At 35.5% G+C, this 27,621-nt stretch overlaps 1 protein-coding gene across 3 annotated transcripts in view; it reads left to right on the forward strand.

Moving 5' to 3' along the window:
• Positions 1-27,621, forward strand: part of CFAP54 (cilia and flagella associated protein 54) — a 291,595-nt gene that overhangs the window by 116,868 nt on the left and 147,106 nt on the right. For all 3 annotated transcript variants that reach the window (XM_045463273.1, XM_045463270.1, XM_045463272.1), the window contains 9 exons: positions 2,225-2,353; positions 4,017-4,131; positions 5,893-5,982; positions 6,512-6,638; positions 11,845-11,959; positions 12,966-13,066; positions 22,239-22,469; positions 24,062-24,204; positions 26,226-26,407. In XM_045463273.1, coding sequence (XP_045319229.1) covers positions 2,225-2,353; positions 4,017-4,131; positions 5,893-5,982; positions 6,512-6,638; positions 11,845-11,959; positions 12,966-13,066; positions 22,239-22,469; positions 24,062-24,204; positions 26,226-26,407 — 1,233 coding nt within the window. The remainder of the gene's footprint in view (positions 1-2,224; positions 2,354-4,016; positions 4,132-5,892; positions 5,983-6,511; positions 6,639-11,844; positions 11,960-12,965; positions 13,067-22,238; positions 22,470-24,061; positions 24,205-26,225; positions 26,408-27,621) is intronic.

Genomic DNA, 27,621 nt, shown 5'->3' on the forward strand with positions numbered 1-27,621 from the left:
GAGAGTAAGGAAGTAAGGAGTAAGGGTGGGTTTCCAAGATTGAGAAGAATGGGAGGTTTTGCAGCAGCTTCTGTGGATGATTGCAGAGAGTACTGACCTAGAACAAAAGACCAGCATTTGGGGCCTAGTGCATGTTGAAGTCCTTGAATTCACATGTCTCCTCTCTCAGCCTTGTGTGATTTTTCTCCCATAGCACACAGCAGCTTGGGACTGGCTTGCGATTCCTTACTTGCCATCCACAACTCCACTAGCTTTCCCCCACAACTTGAAGAATCACACTGAGATCCAAGTGATATTATTATAGAAATGACCCTGAATGTATTTTGGACATCTGTAAAAAGTAAAATGTATATTAATGTGACGATTTTGATATCAGAGCGGCTTCTGTCCCAAATTGATATGCTGAGAATTGTCCTTTCGGAAGCTTCCTCCAGCCTGACGGTAACCCCAGAACCCTGGCCTAGCCTCGAGTCCCAGATTTCAGGTGTTCATTTTTTTATAAACACATTTTTTGTATGGATTTTCTGTTATGACATGGAAAGTCCAATTAGTCTAATGGCTCTGTGTCCTTTCTCTGTTCTGCTTAAAACATTGGTAATCTGTTCAGATGACTCAATCTTTCTTCTTTAAGCAGCAGTATTTTTTCTAAAAGTTGCCAGAATTCCAAATGAAGTGCCACTTTCTGAGACAAGTCATGTTAAATGTTTCATTATGTTTGCATTGTTTAAAACTTATTATGCTAAACATCTGGCATAGTCTTTTTATTTCTGTTCACCATTTGGTGTGTTAAGTAGAATTGGTTCTCTATTTCCCTTTTGATTGGAAAAATTCGTTATCATTTATCATTTTGTACTGTCATATGAAGATAAGGGGAAAAGACGACACAGTCCTTTCTAGTTCTAAGCCTCCAACTACATCAGAGAGCAAAGTTGAATGGAGAGCAAACATCACCTCATTTCTGCTTTCTAATACAACATACTCCCTCTGATATCAATTTTATAATGACACTGGACTGTTTTGCCTGGCATTTAAAGCCCCGATTGACCTAACCCCATCGACCTTTTCAAGATTTATTTCACTGTTTTCCTTCCCACGCTCAGTTCCATGGTCAGCATTAATTTAACGCTATTGCCGGGTCCCACGAAGTATTTCTATTTCTTAGCACCTTGGATCAGGTAGGTATTATCAGATTTATGCAATCACCCGTGTATATATCCTTTCACTGTATGGGAAATAACAGTTGTTACTTATCTTAAATAAATACTAAGTTACTCAGCTTGACAGAATACACCTACATCTAACAAATTCCTACAAGCTTATTTATACTCTTGGAGAATGGCCTTATGGGTTTCACCATGAATGTGTCTCCTATGCAAATCAGACTGCTGGCCAGGGAAACCTTTCTAGAGTTGATGCTAGTGCCCAGATGTTCATGACCAGGTGAAGCTTTATAAATAAAGTGGGCAAGTTGTTCTGAGAAATGCCTCAGGGGTAGGGAGGCATGAAGGCCTGAAACCATAGTGAGTGTCAGAATTTATATTTGGCTCAATATTTTGTAAGCTTAAAGTACAAGGAGATGAGTGCTTTACACTAGGTAAGGGCCAGGCTAGAGAAGGCCAAAGAATAGTAATTAGTAACAAATTGTGGATGAGAGCAGCTCCCCTTTTTATGATTGCAGCGTCTGTTGCAGCTCTGGTTCATGGAGAATCTGCCCAACACAGCTTGTCTCTAGTCTAGTCCACCACTAGAATGTCTTATGAATCATTTACCGATCTTAAATCACCCCCTAACCCAGACATTTTTATGTCAGTAATTATGCCATTTCACATAGAAAGCAACTCAAGACAGGAAGCAGTGGTTATATGGACTTTTTAGAATGATTTTGTTTTAACATGGGTGTGTTAAGTGGAAATATTTTCTTAACAGTTAACTTCCTATACCGAAACATATATGGCTATATGTCCCAGAAATATGGGAAATTCATTATTGAGGAGATAATCTTGTTATTTTGTCCTTTATTTAAAGCAGTGGAATCGTGCAGCTTTAGTTGTGGGGAAATATAATCTGGAGGTAAATTACTAGTTTCCTTAATAAAATCAGGGGAATTCTTAGACCCAAACATTAATGAGACTTTTGAGTTTATGAAAGATGGTGGATGACACTTGAAAATAGACAAGGGGTAATTAATAATATTTAATTATAATTAATAAATATTTTCAATTAGATTCTGCGTTCATGGAAAGAATATGACCTGGCAGTTATGATTATAAATTATGGAAAAAAGATGTTAGACATCACATCAGGGTGCAAATCTCTGTTTGGTGTGACTGACCAAGAAGAAACACAAGAGGAGGTAATTGATTTTTGTTTCTTGTCTTAAAACATATACTTATTTGAGTCTTTTAAGTGTCATGTGATATTAGCAAATGTGTTAGAAAATTGACTAGTTTCAAATTTGTCATATTTATATAAACAAAAAGTGGTATATAGCAAAGAGTTTCCTTATTTAGAAGCATCCATGCTGGAATACTGAAGAGCCTCTCTCACCAGTACTGACCATCAGGTGTTGATAGAGCTTCCTATGCCCAGCTGGACAGGGGACTCAAAGCCCTGTAAAGTCTCTTCCAAATTGATTTTATGATTCTGGGTGGGTCAGCGAATGTAGTAAATACCCATCAGAGCTTTTTAGTTTGTTCACAGATTTTTCCTAACCTCATTGTGTCACCTAAATTGTCTTCTTTATGAAACTGCTAATGTCTAAGACTACTTTTTAGTATCTGCCTCCCATTGTATTGCCTTTTCTTGAAACCATATGGTTATGTGTTTTTATAGATCAAATTTTGAAATGTTGCTTCATTTCTGAGGAGCACTAGGAATTACTTGAAGCCTACTAACTCACTGACTGGGGTAGGGAGAGAGACTGTCAACCCTAGACTCTGCTTCTGTTGGGCTGGCCCCGTCTCTATCTCTATTATATAATGAATTATATGCCAAAGTAAGTGTGTGCTTGCCACACAAAGCTTCAAAAACTACCACTGTTTTACTGGACGAATTTTTTTAAGCCATAATACTTTTTTGGGGGGTGAAGGGTCATTTTGTTTAGAGAGAGTTTTGATTAAGCTGGATGCATTTTGAGGGTTTTTTTCCACCAACTGTTGTTCACTGTCAGAGTCCATCAGCCGCCAGGCCCTTTATGTCACCCAGGCCTTGACTCATGAGCCTATCCTTCACATCATTGCAGGGCAGGACCCCATGTGTCCTTCCACGGAGCCCCAAGCCCAGTGGAATGTTGTGATACTTCTTTCTAAGACTGTAGGGACCGAGAAGCTAACGCCTAATTTATAAGAGTCAGAAATTGTTATAGCCCCTCAAGGACGCTTTAAGCCTGTAGGGGCTTGGGAGGGTTGTTTGTTTGTTTGTTTGTTTGAGAACAGGAGACATTAACACTTCAGTTCTCAGACTCAGACTGTTGAAAACATGGGGAGACTGAGCACAGATCCACTAATACTTAATCCACTAATTGCAGATCTTGTTATGTTTCAATGAAAGGCAAAGCAGCAAAGGCAATTAGCTTAGTTGTAAAGAAGCTCCTCGGGGAAAAAAGAAAGGAAAGAAGAAAAGGGAAAAAGGAATACATTTCTGAGGGCAAGATGGGAGTTTTCTTTTGAGGGTTTTTTAGAGCTCTACCCTCAGCTGCTTCCGAAAAGTGTGTATAGGTTGAAGGGATGGTGCTAGTTGGGGTTTTGGGGTGTAGAAGTTACTGGAAAGAAGGGAGAGGGGAAGAGAAGAAATATTTTGTTTAATCTCCATAAAATACTGAGTATTGTGTTTGTCATTTAGTTGGGATGAAATGACTGTTATTATTAATTATTCATTTGTATCACCTAGCCATGTAGATTGTAGTTTTTATCTAGCAGGCGTGAAAGTATGAAATCGTAATTTAAAGATTATTACTTCAAAGTGACAATTGTTGAAACATGTTGAAGTACATTCTGACACTTAACCAATGTTTTTAGGGTTCTTATAAGAAGTCTTACAAGCCTAAGAAGCCACAGCAGATATTATTACCTGAAAAAATAAATGAACAGCTGGCCTTGTTGGAGACCCACCTACTCAAACTGACGAAGCAATGTAGTCATTTTTTTTTTCTTTCTGTATACTTCTACTTGGCATTATGTTTTTTTTTTTTTAATAAGAAACTATTTTGTTAAAAGGATTAAGATGAGATTAGCATTTGGTAAATAAATCCTTTAAGGTGCTTTTACATTATTTCATTAATCCTAAAAATACTGTGTTAATAATGGATTGCTAACTGCTTTTTTTCTGACGTGGTTCATGAAGATTAAGTGATTTATTTAGGATTACATAGCTGGCTTATTTTTGATTCTAAAGCAGGGTTTCTCAGCCTCGACATTCTTGTCAATTTGGGTCAGCTAATTCTTTGCTGTGGAGTACCCTAGGAGGATGAGCGGCATCCCTGTCCTCTACCTAGATGCTTGGCACACCATCTTCCCTGCTTTGACAATCAACTGGGAGGCAAATGTTGCCAAGTGTATTGGTGAGGGGAGCGCAAAATTGAGAATCACTAGTCTTTCAAAGGCAGAAATGTAACAGAAATAAAAGGATAGCGTGAAGTGTGTTAATGAGTGAGTGATTTGAACCACAGTCTGCTCAAGTGAAAGAGTGGTTTAGTTTTAGGTCATTGTGCCAAATAGGAATTCCAAAATGGACCACTGTGCATACAGTGATTAGAATTTTGGAGTTTGCAGTTTGGAAATCTGCTTAAGAAATTGATTTAGTTTCTAGTGATGATAAATATTATCACCTGCTTTTTAGCAGGTACTTCAAACCTTCTGGAAGAATAAGAGAGTACCTTTTCTCTCCACATTTTCCTCAAGTAGGAGGTTCTACTTTTGGCCCCTCAGCCTTTCTGGAACTGACTACTTGCAGAATTCTGTGTCCTGACCTCACCTCTGTTAGTGTGCCTCAGTTCTATCTGGGATCAGAATTCCCTGACCTGGATCTCTCTCTCTCTCTCTCTCTCTCTCTCTCTCTCTCTCTTCAAAGTCTGTTTTGAGTTGAATTAATGAATTGAACCCAATGCTCTATTATTCACACAACCAGTAAACCTAGCTTTGGGAAAGCTGTAATTGTCTCATTATAAAAATACAATTCTTTAAAATGTGAAGTGTTTTAGAGATGTGAATTATTTTCATTTTGTCAGTAAAAACATTTTACTAAGAAGCACAATGTAATGTTACTAGCTAAACAACAGATTTAATAACAAAACAATCATAAAATAATAGTTTTGTACAGTACTTTCTGTGTGCCAGGAAGTATTTTAAGTGTTTTATACATATTGAAATTCATATGGCCCTTATATAACAACCATATGAGGGAGCTACTCTTATGCTCATTTTAAAGGTAAAGAACCTGAGGCACAGAGAAGATGAGTAACTTAACAAGGTCTCATAACTAAAAATTGTTGGTGTTAGAATTTGAACCCAGGCAGCCTTGCTCCAGTGGCTGTGCTGTTCATTATTCTATATTTTACGGTCTTTTAAAAGTAATTTTGTAAGAATAAAGTTAACATAATTGGTATGTTTCTGAGTCTGGGGTTTGCTGGTAATATGACAGCCATTGAATATGAGAGACTCAAGCCTTAGAAGCTCTTCACCTCTTTGGTGGTGATCTCCTTGGCTTTTAGGGGAAAAATGAAAGGAAAATAACTAAGATCACTGAAGTTTTTAATCCCCCCAAATATAATGATGTAGTTGATATTTTGAAAGCACATAATTTAGAATAAATGCTTGAACATTCTTCCAAAGAATTTTCATTTTTGGTTATTCACGTTAAACAGAACCTACAACTTACTAATTTTTTAAACCTTAGATGTTACAACTGAACTCTCAGGAACAGAGGACCCTGTATTTCTTTACCCTATTGTTTTAAACTGGTCGGTCAAAGGTGCTGTGAAAGAAGGTAGGTGACCTAAACGTATATGTGCTGTTCACTCGATTTTCTATTGAAGATCATTTATTGTGTAGATTTTGTTGTTGTCTGAAAGATCTCACTTTTCTAGACAGAAGGTTTTGAGTTCTTACCTGTTTAGAATAACACAAAATAACTATTGGTTGTCAAGTAATATGATTTAAAATCTGGAAAGACAGAACTTTGATGGTGACTTATTTTGGTAGTGAGTGATATTATGAAGCTTATGAGTACTAGGTAATTGAAAAATGTGAGTGATTGTCAAGTCCAGCTATGAAGAAATAGCAGCATTATTGCTTAGCTCAGAGTGACAGAGAAAAAAATTAGGATAACTAGTAATTTTGATAATTAGCACTTTTCCCCCCAACTTGTCTGACATTAGAGGCAACTTTTATGAACTAGTTTTCAACACTGAGATATTTGGAAAACAAATGAAATATAGACCATAAAGGATTATTTGATCTTGGAAAGACAGGAGTTCTTGACACATTTACTGCTATACATTTCTTTGTTTTCACAGTTATGAAATTTAAGCAGAGACCTAGATTCCTAGAATTCTTTACACAAGTTATGCTAAAATGTATGAACGATGAAAAATTTCATCTTATGGTGGAGATAACAAATCCTGTTTATGGCTTCTTAAAAAGGTATTTGTAGTATATATTTTATAATATTTAAAGCTTTAAAAGATGGGTAACATTGTCATTTTAAGATATATAAAGTGGATGGAAAAGATGGTGGAGTATGCACGTAGTGTGGGGTAAACAGCCACTTAGGAGACAGTAAGGATTTATGTCTGTGTGTGTAAATAGATAAATAACTAAACATTTTCTTCCAACAACTGGTCTTCCTTTTCACCATTATGCATTGATCTGTCTCTCATTTTAGTAAAAAGAAGCATCAATAACATGAGGTCTATTTAAAACATGGCAGCAAAAGGGAAACATTCTCAGAAAAACACGTAGAAAAACATTCTTCCTAAAACAGGCACTTCATTTATTAGAAAAAAAAAGCTTGGAATTTATGTGCTTCATATTTTCAAGTGATAAAGGAGGAAATTGCTTTCATTAAATTTCACAGGTTACGGTATTCAGAGAATTAGTCAGAAAGTTCTATTAAATTAAAAAAAAAATCAGAGCTGAAATTAGAAGTTTGGAAGCTACAAATAACATTGTTAATACCAAAGAGAATCAGAAGACACTTGGTGTATGGTGAAATTTGGAGGGCTGATTGTGGGGGTCCAACCTAAGAATAGTAGATATTTTGAAAGAGGAAAACAGAGTTAAGTGGCTTAGAATCATTGACCAGTGGTGTAACAAAAGACTCAAGGTTGGAGATTGAACAGTGTGACTAAGTTCATAATGATTTCAATTTTCAAGTCTGAGCAGATGTTTTAGGATGTTCTTCTCCAACTCAGGGAATATAGAGGAGGAACAGATGCAAAACTTTGATTTCTACCTGGATAGTAATACCTATTTTCTTTTTATGTTCATATGCTTAACATAGTTTTGCACAAAAGAGATTTTCTGCAACAGAAAAATGTGCAGCTGTGTTTTCTTCCAATTTTATGGTTTCATGATTTATATTTAATCTTTTAATCCATGTGGAATTTATTTTGTTGTGGGGATTTAGATTAAACTTCAGGTTCTCCACCCCCCCCCCCCACCCCAGCTTATCAATTGTACCAGTAATATTTTAGAGAATAATTCAGGGCACCAGTGTGGCTCAGTCAGTTGAGCATCTGACCCTTGATTTCAGTCTGACCCTTGATTTCAGCTCAGGTCATGATCCCAGGATCGTGGGATTGAGCCCCATGTTGGGGGGCTCTTCGCTGAGTGTGGAGCCTAATAAAATTCTCTCTCTTTCTCTGTCCCTTTCCCCCACTTATGTGTGCTCTCTCTCTCTCTCAAAAATAAAAAAAAAAAATAAAAAGGAAACTCTTTCAAAAAGAAAAAAGAATAATCTCTGTGTTACTTATTTTTAATTCTACCTTTTCACATTCAAAGTGGGTGATTCTACCAATCATGCTTATAAATGACAATGGAAAGGTATTTCATAAATTTTCATGTTCTTTTTTTTTTTAATGTTATCTATTTATTTTGAGAGAGAAAGAGAAAGTGAACATGAGTGGGGAGGGGCAGAGAGAGAGTGAGAGGGAGAATTCTAAGCAGGCTCCAAGCTGCCAGCACAGAGCCCAAAATGGGCAGATCCCACGACCATAAGATCAAGTCATGACCTGAGCCAAAATCAAGAGTCCAACACTTAATCAACTGAGCCACTCAGGCCCCTATGAATTTTCATGTTCTATATTAAAAAAAAAATCAATGTATATGGAAGTAACTGCTGAGAAGACAAGATTGATTTGACAGAAATATAATAATATTGAGAGAGTTGAACATGCTACTTTAGAAAGAAATAAAAAGAACACAGAACATGCATATAATTAGTAAGATTAATTTAATATATCTAGCCAATCGAAACTAAACACCTTTTAAAGCACTCATTAATTTTTTAAAAAGTAATATTTTTTAATAAGTAATTTTTTTTAAAAAGTAATATTTAAAAAGTAATATTTAAGTTGCAGAATAAGGCTCAATAGATAACCTAGAGTAAAATTTGTAAAGACCACATAGTTTTACAGTATAATAAAACTGAAAATTTTTAACGTTAATTTATTTTTAAGAAAGAGAGAGAGAGAGACAGAGTGCGAATGGGGGAGGGGCAAAGAGAGAGGGAGACACAGAATCTGAAGCAGGCTCCAGGCTCTGAGCTGGCGGCACAGAGCCTGATGTGGGACTCGAACTCACGAGCTGTAAGATCATGACCTGAGCCCAAGTTGGACGCTTAACAGACTGAGCCACCCAGGTGCCCCTAAAACTGAAATTTTATAAAAAAAAATACTGGCATATGTAATTATTGGATCAAAAAAGAAATCTAACTGAAAGTATACTTTTGAAAGTTAATGATAATGAGAAACCCTAACATCAAAAGTACTCGAAATAGAGAAATTTTTAGCTTTAGAAGCCTCTCTTACTAAAAATTAAAAATAAAATCAAATGAACTTTCATTGAACTCAAGCAATTAGAAAAATGAAATAAATCTAAGAAAGCAAAAAAAGAAAATAAAAATAAAAGTTGAAATTAAATAATGGTTTCAAAATCATTTAATTGGTAACTACTAGAACTAGTTCTTTGAAGATAAGAATAAATTAGGCAAATTTCCAGCCACCGTAGTAAGAGAAGGTGAAATACAAGTAATCCACAGAGGTAATAATCATACATTTGGAAGCAGTTAAACAACCATTAGATAATAGCATATACAATTTAATATGAATAAATTAGAAATTTCTAATTGAAAATGATAATCTGGAATTTTTTAAATAAGAATTGATTGAAATAGTAAAAAATTGAATAGTTCAGATTTTTTTAGGCTACTTCTTTCATATTTTAAAGGAACAGATAATTTTTACTTTACATAAAGCTATTTCAGCACATGGGTTTAAAGTTTCCTACTAAATTTATCACACCAGTCTCTGATAGCAGCTTTATAAAAAGAATTTTAAAAATAGTCAATTCTAAATCAGTAGTATATAGAAACAAAAATTCGTAAAGTACTAGCTTATAAATTCAGCATTGAAAATGTAGATCTTATTCTCAATATAAATGTAGTAGGAAATCTGCAAATGTAATTATTACTGGTAGTCAAAGGAGCCTTTAGCATATGCTAAAAAGTCATGTGGTGAAATTCAACAACCATTCCTGGCAAATTAGGTGTAGAAGAATATTTTTTGTTCAAATTAGCTTTTTAACAAGGAAACTTATTCCTTCTATCATTTAACATTGTTGTGAAAGTTCTTGCCAGAGCATTAAATAAGAAATAGAATTTAAGATTAGAATTCATGTGATTATCACAAAATAGGGTCTCCAAAATGTTTGTCAAATGAATTCTTCAGTGAAGTACTCTGAAAAGGAGATAAAGTGATTGCTATTTGCAAATAATTATTTTTTAAAACTTAAGCTAATTAACCAGTAACTATCAGAACTAATTAGAGAATTCCATAGGATAGCTAGATGCAAAGCCAATAGCTCTCCTATATCAACTAGACAGTATAATGGAAAAATGATCCCATTTCTATGAAGCATGGGATTAAATTTATCAGGATTTGTGAGGAGACTTAGGCTAATAAAAGAAGATCAAACATTTTCACTAAGGGATATTTTTGAAAATGACTTGAATAAATGGAGAGACATAGTACATTACTTGATGGGCAGTGGACTACTTTAATTTCTATTATCTTCAAATTAATTTATTGGTTTAATGTAATTCTAATAAAATTCATTTTATGGAATGACCTAGAATAATGAAATATATTTGAAAAATAAAAAAGAGCAAAAGAGAGATTTGTATTATCAGATAAAGTATAACAGAGTTCTGTTTTTGAAATTATAGGCAGATAGGCATTGGTATTCAATGTTTTTAGTCAGAAACAGGTGTTGATATAACTAATTAAAATAATGAATAAGCCATGAAATCAAAGATCAATAACACTACATAAAAATTTAAAAATCCCATTTTTCATAACATACCATAAACAAAATAGAAAGCTAGGAGGAAGCATTCTTTGAAGAGGTCAGGAAGTGGGAGGAGTTTAATTGATTCAGTGGGTGAGAATTCTGCAGAGCATGGAGGCGAATGTTGAGAAAATTGGAAGATGGCAAGTGTATATCCATGACCTTCTCTCCTTCCTGTATCTTTCTGCAGTAACAGAAACCAGGTCAAGCATTCTGGAGGGTGGGTGAGGCAGGGGATAGAGAAGAGACCAACCTGCTTGGAAAATAGCAGGCAACCAGTCTCCAGATGCAAGTTGCACAGGGTGGTTCCCCAAGTCCCCAGTGGTCACTGGTCCAAGCTTCCTAGTTGATGGAGACAAAACATTTGCCAAAATGAATGCCAACTAACTGGGGTCTCTTGGAACCGCTGCGGCTGGGCTGGAGTCCCAACCAACCATAGGATCCAGGATCATCTTCATTAAAATTGAAATAAGTGGCCAACAGCCATTGGGATCAAGGTGAATTTGAAACCCCAACTCCTGTAACTAGTTATCCAGACTCACCCAGTCATTTCATTAGCCTTCCATTTCATTAGCCTTACATTTTATTCAATTTAAGTTTTTGGATCTCATTTATCATGTGATAGCAGGGTTTTGCTGGAATTAGCAAATACCTACCCAAAGAAATATAAATTTTAGAAAAAATAGAAATTTCAGGGACAGTAGATGGTAAGTATCAATAGAAGGAGGGATAATGAGAGACTTCACAGTGCTGGAAGGGCCTGGATTACCTTAGGGGCCCATGGCAGATTGAAAAAATGAGGTTAAGAACTTCTACAAGTCATTGGAGGAGGGGATAAGTTTTCATAGTCACATAAAATGCTTAGCACCTGTTGGTATTCAGAACATGATAACAGCTAAGAGCCTTGACATGATGGAACCAAAGAGACTGAAATCTGTTGGTAGCAAGATAGCTTGTCCAGGGAAATTCTTATGTAGTTATCTTTTCAGTTTTAAAGGGATGTGTTCATGTTGTTTTATTTTCAGTTCAATTCTGTTTCTTCTATGTCATACATCAGCTCTCATCACATGTTATGGTATGAATTACATTTTGCTCTTTCAAGAGGGCAGTTATTCCTTGATGATCAGGAATATCACAGTCTAATTTATGCATGAGACACAAACAGTTTTGGACATTCTTCTCATACAATTTCAGGGACAACATTCATTAAAGATTTATTGCTTTGGGATAATTTTGTAAATTCTTACAGATCCTTTTAACTGACTTTTTATTTTTGTTTTAGGAGGAATGAATCCCTACTTGGAATTAAAAGAACAAAATATAAAGACAATATTTTGTGTAAAAAGACAGGCAAACCTTTGAAGAAGTTCAAAGCTGCAGTAATGGAGATTGGAAGAGTAAGAGTTTTGAATTTTAAGTTAATGAAATTAAGAGATTCATGTATCTAGAAATGATTGGCTGCATTGTATTTATTATAATATGAAATTGGGGTGCGTGGGTAGCTCAATTGGTTAAGTGCCTGATTCCTATTTTGGCTTAGATTGTGATCTCATCGTCATGAGATCAAGCCCTGCGTTGGGCTCCATGCTGGGTATGGAGCCTACTTAAGATTGTTTCTCTCTCCCTTTTCCTCTGTCCCTCCTCTGCTCTCTCTTTCTTAAGAGAGAAAAAAAAAAAGAAACAGAAGGAAATACCAATAAAAAATATTATTATATAATACATTATAATTCTTAAGTTACCATGTGGATATTTTTTAAAAAAAAATTTATGCTTATTTATTTTTGACAGAGAGAGAGAGAGAGAGAGAGAGAGAGAGAGAGAGACAGAGCATGAGAGGGGGAGGGGCAGAGACAGAGGGAGACACAGAAGCTGAAGCAGGCTCCAGGCTCTGAGCTGTCAGCACAGAGCCCGACGCGGGGCTCGAACTCACAGACTGCGAGATCATGACCTGAGCCAAAGTCGGACGCTCAACCGACTGAGCCACCCAGGCGCCCCGCATGTGGATATTTTTAAAAATTTTTAATGTTTCTTTATTTTTGAGAGAGAGACAGAATGTGAGCAGGAGAGGGGCAGAGAGAGGGAGACACAGAATCCAAAGCAGGCTCCAGGCTCTGAGCTGTCAGTACAGAGTCCAACATGGGGCTCGAACTCATAAGCCGTGAGATCATGACCTGAGCTGAAGTTGGACAATTAACCAACTGAGCCAGCTAGGCTCCTTTCCATGTGGATATTTTTATAGTCGTATATTGTTTTGTTTCTTTTGATAGTAATTTTAATTGAAAGTTATAAAGATATCACTGTATTTCATTGTCAAGAGATAAACATTAGAGTATGAATAAATTATAATATTGTGTTCATAGTTTAGATTTAATTTGTAACATTTTTGTTATCTCCTATATTAAGAATATAGAAATGATGCCAAGAAAAAGAAGTAAAAGAAAGGAAACTCTAAGAGAATTTTTTTCTAAAAATCCATCTATTGCTGAAATGATGGAACATGAAAGGTATTAATTGATTAATTAATTCCATAAATGTTTACTATGTGGTTGGCATTATTTTGGGCATTGGGGATACACTGGTAGACTAGATAGATAAGATCACGGCCCTTGGGGAACTTACATATTAATGATAGGAACACACTAAATAAGTGAACACACAAATAAACAAGACATTTAACATTCTGATAAGTTTTATAAAATAAATGAACAGGATGATATGCCTAGAGTAACTGGCTTTGGGTGGAGGTAGTAGTTTAGGTAGGGTGGTCAAGAACCTGATTGGTAAATTACTTTTAATTATTAGTGGGCTTGATGTTCTTGTTCATAAAACTGAAACCATAAAACTTATCATGATGAAATGTTTATCATCTATTTTTATGAGTATGAACTTATGATTCTTATATATTCCTTATATATCGTACTGTCATTATATATATAAAATGTCCTTCTTTATTTAGTAATTTGGATCTTAAGAGGAACAAATGCATAATAGAACCACTCTCACTTTGTTTTTGTTGGTATTTGCCTACTATCTGTTTGACTGTTCCTTTATTTTCTTTATTTAAATTATGACATTTTTGGGGCACCTGGGAGGCTAGGTCGGTTGAGTGTCCAACTTCGGCTCAGGTCATGATCTCACGGCTTGTGAGTTCGAGCCCCATGTCGGGCTCTGTGCTGACAGCTCAGAGCCTGGAGCCTTTTCGGATTCTGTGTCTTTCTCTCTCTCTCTGCCCCTCCCCTGCTCACATTCTGTCTCTGTCTCTCAAAAATATACATTAAACAAAAATTTAAATTATGACATTTTTAATGCTGTAAATGCTTACATTAAGAAAAAAAGTGCAAGGAAACAACTTAACATTATACCACAAGGAACTAAAAAAGAGGAAACTTCACTGAAATTTAGTAGAGGAAAGAAATAACAAAGAAAAGTCATAAATAAATAAAATAGAGACCAGAATAACAATAACATAACATTGAAAGTAATGACCAGTTTTTCCAAACAATAAACAAAATTGGCAATGCTTTAACTACATTAACTAAGAAAAAAAAAGACTCAAAAACCAAAATGAGAAATGGAAGAGAAAACAATAGAACAAATAACTACAAAAAATGCATAGTGTGATAACAGATTACTATAAGCAATTGTATAATAACAAATCAGATAACTTGGAAAAAAACCCCAGATAATTCCTAAAAAAAAAAGTTACCAAAACTCTGAATCATGAATCTTTAATTTTTTTTTTTTTTCAACGTTTATTTATTTTTGGGACAGAGAGAGACAGAGCATGAACGGGGGAGGGGCAGAGAGAGAGGGAGACACAGAATCGGAAACAGGCTCCAGGCTCCGAGCCATCAGCCCAGAGCCCCACGCGGGGCTCGAACTCACGGACCGCGAGATCGTGACCTGGCTGAAGTCGGACGCTTAACCGACTGCGCCACCCAGGCGCCCCAGAATCATGAATCTTGAATCTAAGAAGTAAGAAATATTCTTAGCCCAACAACAAGAATGAAAATTGAATTAAGAATAAAAAATATCCCAGAACAGAAAAGCCCAATACTACTTGGTTTCATTGCTAAGTTCTACCAAACATTAAAAAAAAATAAGTAATGACAATCTTTATCAAAATCTTACAAATAATGGAATAGGAGGAACACATTCAAAATCATTCCATGAGGCCAGTACTACCCTAATACCAAAGCAGGGTAAAAACAAAAAAAGAACAAAAAAGTCTAGCTTGTCTGATACAAGTATCGCTACTCCGACTTTCTTTTGACATCCATTTTCATGATAAGTGTTTCTCCGCCTTCACTTTTAATCTGCAGGTATCTTTAGGTCTAAAGTGAGTGTCTTATAGGCAGCATATAGATGGGTCTTTAGTCCATTCACAATCAAAGTAATTATTGATAGGTATGTATTTAGTGCCATTTTATTACTTGTTTTGTTATTGTCTCTGGAGATTTTCTGTTTCCTTTTTCGTTTTTGTCACTTTTGGTCTTTCTTTCCCTCTCGGAGAGTCCCCTTTAATATTTCTTACAGGGCTGGTTTAGTGGTCATGAACTCCTTTAGTTTTTGTTTGTCTGGGAAACTATTTCTCCTATTCTGAATGATAGCCTTGCTGGATAGAGTATTCTTGGCTGCAGAGTTTTCCCGCTTGGCACTTTACATATATCATGCCACTCCCTTCTGACTTGCCAACTTTCTGTTGAGAAATCTCCAGCTAGCCTTAGGGGTTTTCCCTTGTAAGTTAAGGACTTCTTTTATCCTGCTGCTTTTAAGATTTTTTTCTTTATCACTGTATTTTTGCAAATGTAATTGTAATATGTCTTGGTGTTGGACTACTTTTGTTGATTTCAATGGGAGTTATCTGTGCCTCCTGGATCTGGATGTCTCTTCCTTCTTCAGATTAGGAAGTTTTCTGTTATTTCTTAGAATAATTTTCTGCCTGCCTTTCTCTTTCTCCTTCTTCTGAGACTCCTATAATATGAATGTTATTACATTTTATGGAGTCACTGAGTTCCCTAAATCTATTCTCATGTTGCATAGTTCTTCTTTCTCTCTTTGTTCAACTTCATTATTTTCCATTATTTTATATTGTAGGGCACTAATTCATTCCTCTGCTTTTCCAACCTGCTGTTCCTTGTGTCAAATCTCATTTATTGTATTCTTCATCTCTCACTGATTCTGTTTTAACTCTTATCTCTGTTAAGGGTCTCACTGATGATTTCTTTTCTGAAGCCCAGTGAGTATCCTTAATGACTGTTGCTCGAAACTCTCCATCAGGCAGTGGTAATATCATAGCCAATGAGGTTTATCTAAGATGCAATTATTGCTAATTGAAAAGTTTCCCAATACCCCACTAACATGACTTGAAATATGACATATTTTAGATGAGCATAGAAAATAATATAACAAAAAACATGTACAGTTTTTTATATGCAGTTTAAAATATAAAACTTTCAAACACAGTTGAAAGTCTCATGCATCCTTTTTGGAATGCATTTTTGTCCCTTGTAAAAACCAGAAGTAATACTAACCAAAATTGTCATTTATCATGCTTATCACAAGTGACTTAATACTTCAATTGAATATTTTTTTTAAATGTTTATTCATTTTTGAAAGACAGAGAGAGACAGAGTATAAGCAGGGGTGGGGCAAAGAGAGAGGGGGGACACAGTATCTGACGCAGGCTCCAGGCTGGCAGCACAGAACTCACAAACTGCGAGATCATGACCTGAGCCAAAGTCAGATGCTTAACCAACTGAGCTACCCAGGCACCCCATTTTATACTTCAATTGAATACGTATGTACTCCTAAATAATGTGTAGTACTTTTTTTACAATTTGCTTTGCCATTTTGCTCCTTTCCCTCAATACTACATTTTTGAGATTTTTAATGTTGATTATATATGTCTAGTTACTCATTTTACTACTGTAGAGTATTCCATTGCATGAATAAATAAAAATTTATTTATTTAGTATCCTGTAAATGGATATTTAAATTGTTTCCCAAGTTTTCCCTGATGTAAACAGTAGTGCAAAGGTCATTCTTGTACAAAGCTCTTGTATGCAAATGTTGAGAGTTTCTGGGGTAAATACATAGGAGTACAGTTCCCAAGATATGAACATCTTTCACATTACTAGATATTGCTAAGTTGCTCTTAAATTTTCATCAGTGGTGTGTCAGGTTTCCAGTATTCAATGTCTTTACCAACAGTTGGTGTTAATATCACATTTTCAAATTTTTGTGGATTGTTGAATTGTGAAAATTTATCTCATTGTTATTTTCATTTTAATTTCTTTGTTTACTAATGAGATTAGGAGTCTTTTCATGTTTTAATTAGATCCTGGGGTGTTTCTGTTCTCAAGGCTGCTTGTTTAGATCCTTTGTACATTTAAAACTTGTTGTTTTCTCATTTATTTTTAGAAATTTGGATACTAATGCTTTTCTCAGTTTTTGGCTTATCTATTTACATGTTAAAAGTTTTCTTTTTTCTTATTTTAAAATGTTTATTTATTAAAACAGAGAAAGAGAGACAGAGACAGAGACTATGAGTGTGAGCTGGGGAGGGGCAGAGAGAGTGAGTAAGAGAGAATTGCAGGCTTTGTGCACATCAGTGCAGAGCTTGATGTAGGGCTTGCTCTCACAAACTGTGAGATCATGACCTGAGCTGAAATCAAGAGTTGGATGCTTAACAGACTGACCCACCGGGCATCCTAAAAGTTTTCTTTTTTAAATCAAAAGTTATATTGTTGATGGAGTCAAATGTGTCAACATTTCTCTTTATTGTTTTTGAACAAGGTAGTAAAGGTATTTGCACTGTGAATTTAAATTTTAGACTTTCACATTTAGAAGTTTCATCTAACTGTAATTTATTTTTGTGAATCGTGAAAGGAAGAATCTCCTTCCCCATCTTTTGTAGTTTTGGTACAGGTACCCAAGTGTCTAGTCTCATTTATTGAGTAGTTGTTATTAGCCATTTATTGAATAGTCTATTCTGCCATCACTGTCACTTTTGTCATTTAGCAAGTTTTCATATATGTCGTTTTGAGCTCTCTTTTCTATCCTTTAGTCTGTTTATCTATTCATGGGCCAATATCACAATATTGAAGAAGTCTTGGATATTCTTCCACAGAGTAGTTTGGAATAGCTTGTCAAGTAATACAAAAAACTCATGATATTGATAGAGATAGGTTTGAATATATAGATGGGTTTGGGAATTTTTTTTCTCCCAATATTGATTTTTTCTATTAGTATACAGACCACGTACCTAAGTCTTATTTAATATATTTCAGTAAATTTTTATGATATTTTCCATAAAGACGCCATACATCTTTCATTAGCTATGTCAGATAAATGCTTTTTGGTATTAGTGTAAACAGTGTTTTAAAATTACATTTCTGAATGCTTTTATTCTTTTGTATAGGAATATAATTTGATTTGTAAACAACTGTCTTCAATACTACTTGATAATTTATTCATAGATGTAGGCTTTCTGTGTGGACAATCATGTTGTGAACAAATAACGTTTTACTTATATATAGATGACAAATAAACACATAAAAAGATGATCAATATCATTAGCCATTAGAGAAACACAAATTAAAGCCACAGATATCATTAAAACCTATTTTAATGGCAAAAATAAAAAACAGTGATAACACTAAATACTGGCAATCATGAGGAAAACCTAGGTCATTAATACACTGCTGGTGGGAATATAAAAAGATTCAGCCACTCTGGAAAACACTATGGGATTTCTTATAAAACTAAACATATGTTTACCATACAACCTCAGGCCTCATCAAAATTTAAAACTTTTGCTTGGTAAAAGACTCTATGAAAAGGATGAAAGGACAAGCTATACACTTGGGATGAAGTATTTGCAAAGCTCGTATCCAAGAAAGACCTTATATCTGGAATATATAAAGACCTTTCAAAATTCAAAAGAATAATAAAAATAAACAGTCCAATTAGAAAATGATCAAAAGACACTTAAAAATAAAATCTTAAAAAAAGAAAAGAAAATGAGCAAAAGACCTGAACCAACATTTCACTAAGAGTATATACAGATGTGGAATGCTTACCTCATTTAATTTTGGTAGTATTTTGGCAGAAATTGACAACTTCATTCTAAATTTAGGAGAAAAAAAGTTCACGGATAACCAACAACTGGAAAATGCTTATTTTTTAGAGGATTTTTTAAAAAAGCATTTATTTTTTAAAGCACATATAGAACATTTACAGTATTGGCTATAAGGCAAGTCTCAATAAATTTTAAACATTGTACTCATACAAACCACATTACTATAATCAGACACAGTAGAGACCAATTTTTGAAAAGATAGAGTAAAAATGATTCTATGCGTTTAAAAAACTTAAATAGGCATTTAGAAGTAATTCTTGGGGGAAAATGGAAATTACATTGTTAATTTAAAAATACAAAAAAAAAAACATGTTGGAAATTTGGTAGGGATTGCTTTGAATCAGAAAGCATGATCATTGAAGACTAACACATTTCCTTCTAATCACTATTTTAGCTGTATCTTCCAATTTTTAGTATATGGTAGTGTTTTTATTCTCATTTAGTTCTATATAGTTTAAAATTATCCTTATAATTTTTATTTTCTGTGAAAATAGAAAGTGTCTTGCACATCTTTGCTTTGGTTAATTCCTAGGTATTTTTTTAAGTTACTAGAAATATCTTTTTAGAATTTCCTTTTTAATTGTTTGTTGCTGATATGTAGAAATAGAATTTTTTTTTTTTTATATATTGACTTTGTCTTCCATGGGCTTAATAAATTTGCTGATTAATTGTAATACTTTATCTGTAGTTTATTTTGGGTTTCATAAATATATAATCATACTGTCTATGATTGACAACTGTTTTATTCCTTTATTTTCAATCCTTATACTCTCCCTGCCCCCACTGCCTTTTTCTTGCTTATTGTTCTCACTAAGCCTGCTATTTCAATGCTGAAAGAAATGGTATTAGTGGGCATCTTTGTCTGATTCTGTTTCAGAGTAAAAGCTTTCAAGCTTTCAACATTTTGTTATTAAGAATGGTATTTGTGGTAGGTTTATTTTCTGTGAATACCCTTTATCAAATTAACATCATTATTTATTTTGAGTCTCAAATTGTTCCAAATTTGGCCAGCAGGAGCCCTTTCAGCCTGGCTCCTTAATCTTTTTGACGTGTCCCCATCATGTTTTTGAGCTTCCTCTGATTTACCACAAGATGTTCATCTTGTACTTTCCTGCCCCGGTCCTGGAACCAGTTGATTCCTTTTAGTGGCTCCTGATGTATCTGTGCTTCTAGGCCCTTTCAGCAGAAAGAACTGGGAAATATATATGTCCACCTAACTAGACCTATGTATCTGTCTAAAACTATAAATTCACACTGATAGGTCCAGTTTCAGTTCCACGCTACAGGATGTTTTCCAGTGTTTTCTCTTTTCCTAATTGTAACTCTTTTTTATAATGGTATGAATCCTGAATCCTATTTCCACTGGTGTCAGTGTATTAACTCATTTGCTAAAGCTCGAATACACAGCTGACAGTGTCTGGATTCTCTAATGTTTTCCTATTTCGGGTTTCCATCGCCTTCCTCTTATGGTTCCATGTCACTGAGTGTTTATTTATGCTGACTGTCCTTCCTGAGCTTCCTCTCTGGCTGCTGGGTCTGCTCATATCTGTGGCTCATAGAGACAGAGCTGGTTGTGGAGTGCCCTTAATGTTAGGAACTGCTCACGTGGTAAAAGAAGAAGCATGCTTTACCCTCTGGGCTGGCTCTGCCTCTCTTCCAAGCCATTGGAGTGTGTTCTTGCCTTGACAAGATACATAGAGGAAGACTCCTCTCTTCTCTTGCTGGACTCTCTCACCCTCAGTGCAGGGAAGATGCAGCCAGTCCTGTCAAACTCTCCTAGACATTTTGAGGAGACTTGATTTCCTCATACAGGAACAAGATTGATTTTTATTTTGGAAATTAGAGTTTTATTTTCAAGGTAGAGTTATTTAAAACATTCCCATTTGTTTGGAAACCAAATAATATCACTAAGACATCCAAACAACACAAGAAGCTCAAAAAAAAAAAAAAAAAAAAAACAACCACAAACCACCCTTAGATTAAAAGGAAATCATTAACAAAATACAAAATATTTAGCACTGAATGATAATGTAAATACTACCTGTTTAAAGATTGTTTCTTTCCTTCCTTTCTCCATGAAAATGTCTGTGCCTCTGGTGCAGGAAATCATTAACAAAATACAAAATATTTAGCACTGAATGATAATGTAAATACTACCTGTTTAAAGATTGTTTCTTTCCTTCCTTTCTCCATGAAAATGTCTGTGCCTCTGGTGCAGCAACATATCTACCTACCTTCCTTCCTTCCATCCAGCTTCTTTTTTTTTACATGTGTGTGTGCATGTGTGTGTGTTGTGTCAGATTCAGGCACAACATCTATTAAACTGAACAAGACACTTTCACTTACCAACTGAGAATTTTTTCCCTTTCTTCAGTATAAATCAGATAGAATCCACTGACCAATGGGGCAGCAATGTTGTCAACATTAAAAAAAAAAAAAAAAAGAGGGGCGCCCGGGTGGCTCAGTTGGTTAGACGTCCGACTTGGGCTCAGGTCATGATATACAGCTTGCGAGTTCGAGCCCCGTGTTGGACTGTGTGCTGACAGCTTGGAGCCTGGAGCTTGCTTCAGATTCTGTGTCTCCCTCTTTCTCTGCTCCCACCCCACTTGCTGTCTCTCTCTCTCTCTCAAAAATGAATAAACATTAAAATATATTTAATTTAATTTTTTAATTTTTAAAAATTTACATCCAAATTTGTTAGCATATAGTGCAACAATGATTTCAGGAGTAGATTCCTTAGTCCCCCTTACCCATTTAGCCCATCCCCCCTCCCACCACCCCTCCAGGAACCCTGTTTGTTCTCCATATTTATGAATCTCTTCTGTTTTGTCCCCTCCCGGTTTTTATATTACTTTTGTTTCCCTTTGTTGAACCCTTATGTTCAGATAGAGAAGTACTTTGAAGTCATGCCATATAAACAATTATGCAACTATAAAAATAGTGGGACTACTTTGAGATTTTGATAGGAATAATTCTAAAAAATTGAATATATGTTATGCTTACGATATGAACTGTTAGCTACATTTTGAAATATTAGTTTTTTCCAGAGCATATTGAATATGGATTTATGAAGTCATTTTGTTTATAGTTGATTGACATTTTATTTCTGCTGTAGTCTAGTTGTGGAAAAAATTTTGCTCCATTTTTTTTTCCTTAAGGAACAATACAGAGATTTTCTTGTTTAATATTGAAGTTAGGGGATGAATATGAACATTATCTTATAATTTAATTGTCTAATCTCAGTAGCCTTTCAGTTATGGAAAAGAAAAGCCATTTGGTTTGAGCTTAGGACATCGGCATCAGAAAGAATGGAAGGCAATATGTAGTGTCTTCATCCTTCTTGTTTATCTTTGTGCCTTCTCTGCTGCCCTATTTCACATTATTAGCTCTAAGGAAATGATGGCTAAGCCAGAAAAATTTGCATAAGGGCAATCAAATGACTTCTTGATGCATTTTGTACAAATTGGAATCATTCTTCGTTATTTCGCATCTGGAAGTTTGTGTAATTTCAAAATATGTTTCTCCCTTGGCAGAAATAAGAGAACTGATGTTAGAAAACTTGCCTATCGATCCCTGGTGGAGAACTTGAATCCTATAATATTAAATTTTGTGAAAAGGAAGAGGTTCCATCAACTATTTCTTGAGGAGATGCCCTGGAGAGCTCAGATGAACCTGTATCTGGCAAGTGCACACTTCTCCCTGCTTTTAACGAAACTAGCGGAACGAACGAAGATGAAATTTGGCACTTCACCCACAGTGGTCAGGTATAGAATGATTATCAGTGAATGAAACTCCTTTAATCTTATGAACATGAATTTTATTTGTATGTTCAGGACTCCAATGTAGATAATACTTTACAGAGGTTGACAGAGTGCTTCTCTCTTTACTGATCATTGGTATATTACTTAATTTCTTGTCTCAGGATCTTTCCTAAACAAGTCCTGGATATAAGCACTTGGGAAGTACTAATCTGCCTGTAGCTTGTATATATTTGTCAGTATAGCTTTCAGTAAAGGAGAAAGCATAATTTCAAGACAAATTTAATATTAAGTGTATAACTGTAGCTATTAGCAGGTGTTATTAGGCGAATCTCTGTTTCGTTTTGAAGTATATTTTAAGCCTCTATAAGCACAGATGGTATTTTCTCATAAATGTAAACTTCCTATTATTAATTCAAGATGCTGTTGAGTTCTTGAGTGTCTTTGGCTAAAGTGTTAACAAAGATAAAAATAGAAGATACATATATAATATGTAATACTATGTCATAATTAAAAAGATGAGTAGAGTCTGTCATTCAAAAAGTACTACTAAGCACTTATTAGATTCAAAGTACCGAGACAGGTGCAATGGGCATGCAAAGATGAACAGGACACACAAGGTAGAGTCTGGTCGGGCAGCTCTCAAGTGTTAACGAATAATTATAAATAATGGTAGAAGGTGAAGTATGCACAAAGTCTTCTTTGTTCCTGGGAAAGAGGCTTTCCTCTGACCTGAAACTGACAGGAAAGGTTGCATGGAGCGGGGCCACTTGGCCTGGTTCATGATGGATAGGCAAGACAGGCAGAGAAAGAAGTATTCCAGGTAGTTGGAAGAACGTGAGTCAGAGCCCAGGTAGGAAACACAAGATGAGAACCCCAAATGGTCTGACCAGAATCTACAGCAAATTAAAGGGAGTGGTGTGAAACGATTTAAAAAATAGGTCAGTACCAGATCATAGAGGGTCTTAACTTCATAGAGTACTCATAGAGGGTATGAGTACTTCATAGCACAGCAATTAGACAATGACCAAATTTGTATCAGGGTAACTTGGTGCTAAATTCAATTTTACTAAAACCATGAAAACATACTCCGTATTTATGAATCTATGTATTTTTGTATGTATGTGTGTGTGTATGGTGGAGGATTGTTTACTGTGTAGACCTTATTTTAAAAAAATAGTATTGATCATGGACACATTGTTTTATATAGTAAGCATCTTCATTGAGTTTTGCTTAAATCAGGTTAATTTAACATAAATTATTATTTCAGAGCCCTTAAAGTAAGTATAGATCATCATTCCCATTTTCAAGGGCCCTTTCAGGGAAATAGATATTGATGTTAAAATCCCTAAGAGCAAAGTTACATTGTATAACTTTAAAATTTAATGGGAAATTTTTTGGCTTTGGTTAAGTGCCAGAATATGTTATGATCCAAAATTTGGGAGCATTAACTCACAAATATTTTAAAAATTAAAGTAGATTGTATTTGATGGATTTAATTCAGTTATATATATATATATATATATATATATATATATATATGTATATATATATATATATATTTTTTTTTTTTTCTTAATGATATTTTCCTCCTGCAGTTTCCGATCATGTGATCCTAATATGTTCTCACTATATAATTCTGGAACAGTATTACCAACAGTGAAATTGACTTTAGAAAACTATAAAGCAATACTTGATTTCCTTCATACAGCTGAAAAAAGAAAGGCCAACTTACCATCAGGTAAAATAAATAAATATATTATATACTGTCAAATTGCCTCTAGGTTTTTATTCACTGATGCAACACGCTCATGCGCGCGTGCACACACACACACACACACACACACACACAAACACACACACCCCACAGACACACAGGGGTGCACACATCGTTTTCCAATGACCTGGGGTTTTAACTGAATTGTGATATTTTGTAGGAGGTTCTTATTTGCTCAGTTTTAAAAATTTTTCTGTATTTTTATGGATTCATGATATGTATTTGGAAATATATATGTTATGTTCTGACCTAAACCAATTTGGCTGTTCACCAAATAGAATGTTCTTTTTAAATGTTGGTAGCCTCCGATTGTTAAGATAGGTGAGGTCTTGCTATCAGGTGTTATATTTTAGGGGAAGTAAATTTCAGGACAAATTCCACCAAACATACTGATGCAAGCAGGCATGAAATACTCACATAGCTGTTTTATAGTACTGATTTTGTACTCAGGGCAGTCCACTCTTGCCTTAGGATTTCCGACTCACACCTTCCATGACAGCTTACTCCAAGATAAGCGCAATACTATTCATCTGAATGGCAGGATCAACCAGTATTGTCATCTGCCCAGGTGACAGGAGACTCACCCTGGGAGGTGAAGAAATGCAGATGAACAGGGCTCTTGATCTGGGTGCTGCAAGTGATGACACTATTCCTAAACAATCACCTATCCTGAATACCACTCACTTCATAAATAAAGATTTATTTCTGGTATCTTCATGCTAATACAGACCTTCTTGTGTAGATTTTTACTAATGGTATTTTAAGTATTATGTACTTATTGCTGATTAAGATACTTCATGTGCTGGGTAGCTGCCCCAGGAGTGTTGATTTATATTTGAGGTACTTGACATGCTTTCTGATTTCTTCTAGGGTATAGATGAGATTTAACTGGTACCTTCATGTTATACTATGAATATTGAGGTATTTGAAAGTAAATTCCCTCGACATAGAGTCTGAGTTTTATAAGTAGATTATAATATACAGCTCCTTGAGTTTTTATGCCTAAGACCTCCCATGGAATCAACAATAGAATATTCCACTATTGAGACTTCTTTTTTTTAAGTTTATTTATTTATTTTGAGAGAGAGAGAGAGAGAGAGCATGCGCGAGTAAGTGAGGGGCAGAGAGAGAATCCCAAGCAGACTCCGTGCTGTCAGCATAGAGCCTGAAGTGGGGTTTGATCTCATGAACTGTGAAATCGTGACCTGAGCCCCAAATCAAGAGTTGGATGCTTAACCAGGGTACTTGGGTGGCTCAGTCAATTAAGCATCTGGCTTCAGCTCAGGTCATGATCTCGCAGTTTGTGAGTTCGATCACCACGTTGGGCTCTGTGCTGACAGCTAGGAGCCTGGAACCTGCTTCAGATTCTGTGTCTCTGTCTTTCTCTGCCCCTATCCTGCTCATGCTCTGTCTCTGTCTCTGTCTCTCTCTCTCTCAAAAATAAACATTAAAAAGAAAGTTGGATGCTTAACCGACTGAGCCACCCAGGTGTCCTGAGATTTGTTCTTTAATGCAGAGTTTTAAAAGAAGGTTTGTAGTAGGAGAAATTTGTGTCTTTATACCACACCCACAGGATAAGGAGTGGACATGGTTGCTGCACTGCCCAGCTCCAGGGGATGCTACTTGCCATGTGTTCTGGGAATGGACTGTATAGGGGAAAATTAAGGAACCGTGGGATCCTGTTATTGGTTCCTCAGAAAACATGACACTCCTGCCTCTGCATTGTTCCTTTGGCCATCACCCTTGCCCAGAATGTTCTTCCTCATAGTCTTCCCACATAGCTAAACCATGTCTGCCCTTAAAGACCTAATCTAAGAGCCTCCTTCTCTAGAAACTTTTCTTGGTTCACTGTGTCCATGATAATCTTGTGCTTCCTCCAAATTTATATAGCATTTCTTACCTTAATTACTGATTTGATGTTTATCACCTATGTCTTCTGGAACTTTCTGTTTTCAATAATGTTATACTTTATTTTTGTATTGTAGATGCTGAAGAATTTTTCACATTTATTAATTCCAGAATGAGTGGTGAAAATGTGTCAAAGACACAAACAGTTTATGACTCAGACTCTCAGTCAGGTCTTAGTACTAAAGAAAAGGATCGAGCAGCAAATTTGGGTCTATTGGATCATTTTATGAAAATCTTTTTATATTGCAGGAGAGCAATGGTAAGGTGGTCTTTCTAATTTGCTAATGTAATAGACATGAATCTCAGGGCATCATTTTGGGCATGTAAGATATATTGTATTAGTTTACTTACTATCCATAATTTTAGTTTCAACTTTGAGACCAAATTTGCTGAATTTCATGTCAGTCATTTTTGAGGTTTGCCTGCCATAGTGCTGAGGATTTACACGTTGTCAAGTTGTCAGTGACAGGGGTGAGCTGCTTTAGTCATCAGTTATCCATTGGTTCAGAGCTGAGATAGCCTTTGTCCTTGTCTACATAATCTCCATGAATATTCAGATATTCTTGTGCCACTTTCTTGCCATATTTGGTACATGGCCTCTGGTGACACCAGTTGTTCCTCTCTGGAGTCTTGCTGCCACCTAGAACACCATAGACCCCTTTATTCTCTCTAGCACAGGAAACACTCTTTCTAGGCTACAGAAAAGCCCTACTCTTGGCCCTGATGCCCCACTTCTACAGGCCAATTGTGTCTTCTCTCAAATACTTTTCTCTTTTTTTTTCTTAAATATTAAATGATGCATTATTAAATTCAGAATTGGAATCATTAGCCATAAAGAAGTTAGTTTTCTTTTTCTCATAGCAGTAATAGCATATGCTTCAAACCTCTCAAGAACTGAGGGGAAATCTATCCTTTCTGGAATACTTGAGTTCCCATTTTGTCTGTGGAGAGGGTGATTTCTTAAAAAATGTGAAGTAAGCCCACATCAACCCCCTTGACCACAAGCATTGCATCTTATCCTTTCCACCAGCTTCAGGGTCCTGGAAGGTCTGGGTCCTGCTCTCTTCTTGGAACTCAGTTCATCTTGCGCTTGTTCAGTCCAGTCTCTTCTTTGTGATCTTGACAGCATTGAGCTTGCTTGACCCTTCCTCATCCCTCAGGTTCATCCTCCATCCTTTGCACTTGCTGCTCCCTTGGTTTCAAATGTTCTCCTCCTCCCAACACCCCTACTCTCACCTTCACATGATTTGTTCAACTCAACATTCAAGTCTCTGCTCATGTCACCTCCTTAAGCAAACCTGACCACTCCATCTAAAAGGACATATCCTCCCATGCTTGTCAAATTCGGACCCATTTCTGCATTATTTTTCTTTACAATACTTATTATTCCCTGAAATTACATTGTTGTCTACTTATCTAGTCTCAGTCTCCCCTAAGAAACTGAAGTAGCACAAGGGCAGACCCAGTTACTTT

The sequence above is a fragment of the Leopardus geoffroyi genome, chromosome B4 (genome assembly GCF_018350155.1).
Source record: "Leopardus geoffroyi isolate Oge1 chromosome B4, O.geoffroyi_Oge1_pat1.0, whole genome shotgun sequence".
Taxonomy (NCBI): domain Eukaryota; kingdom Metazoa; phylum Chordata; class Mammalia; order Carnivora; family Felidae; genus Leopardus; species Leopardus geoffroyi.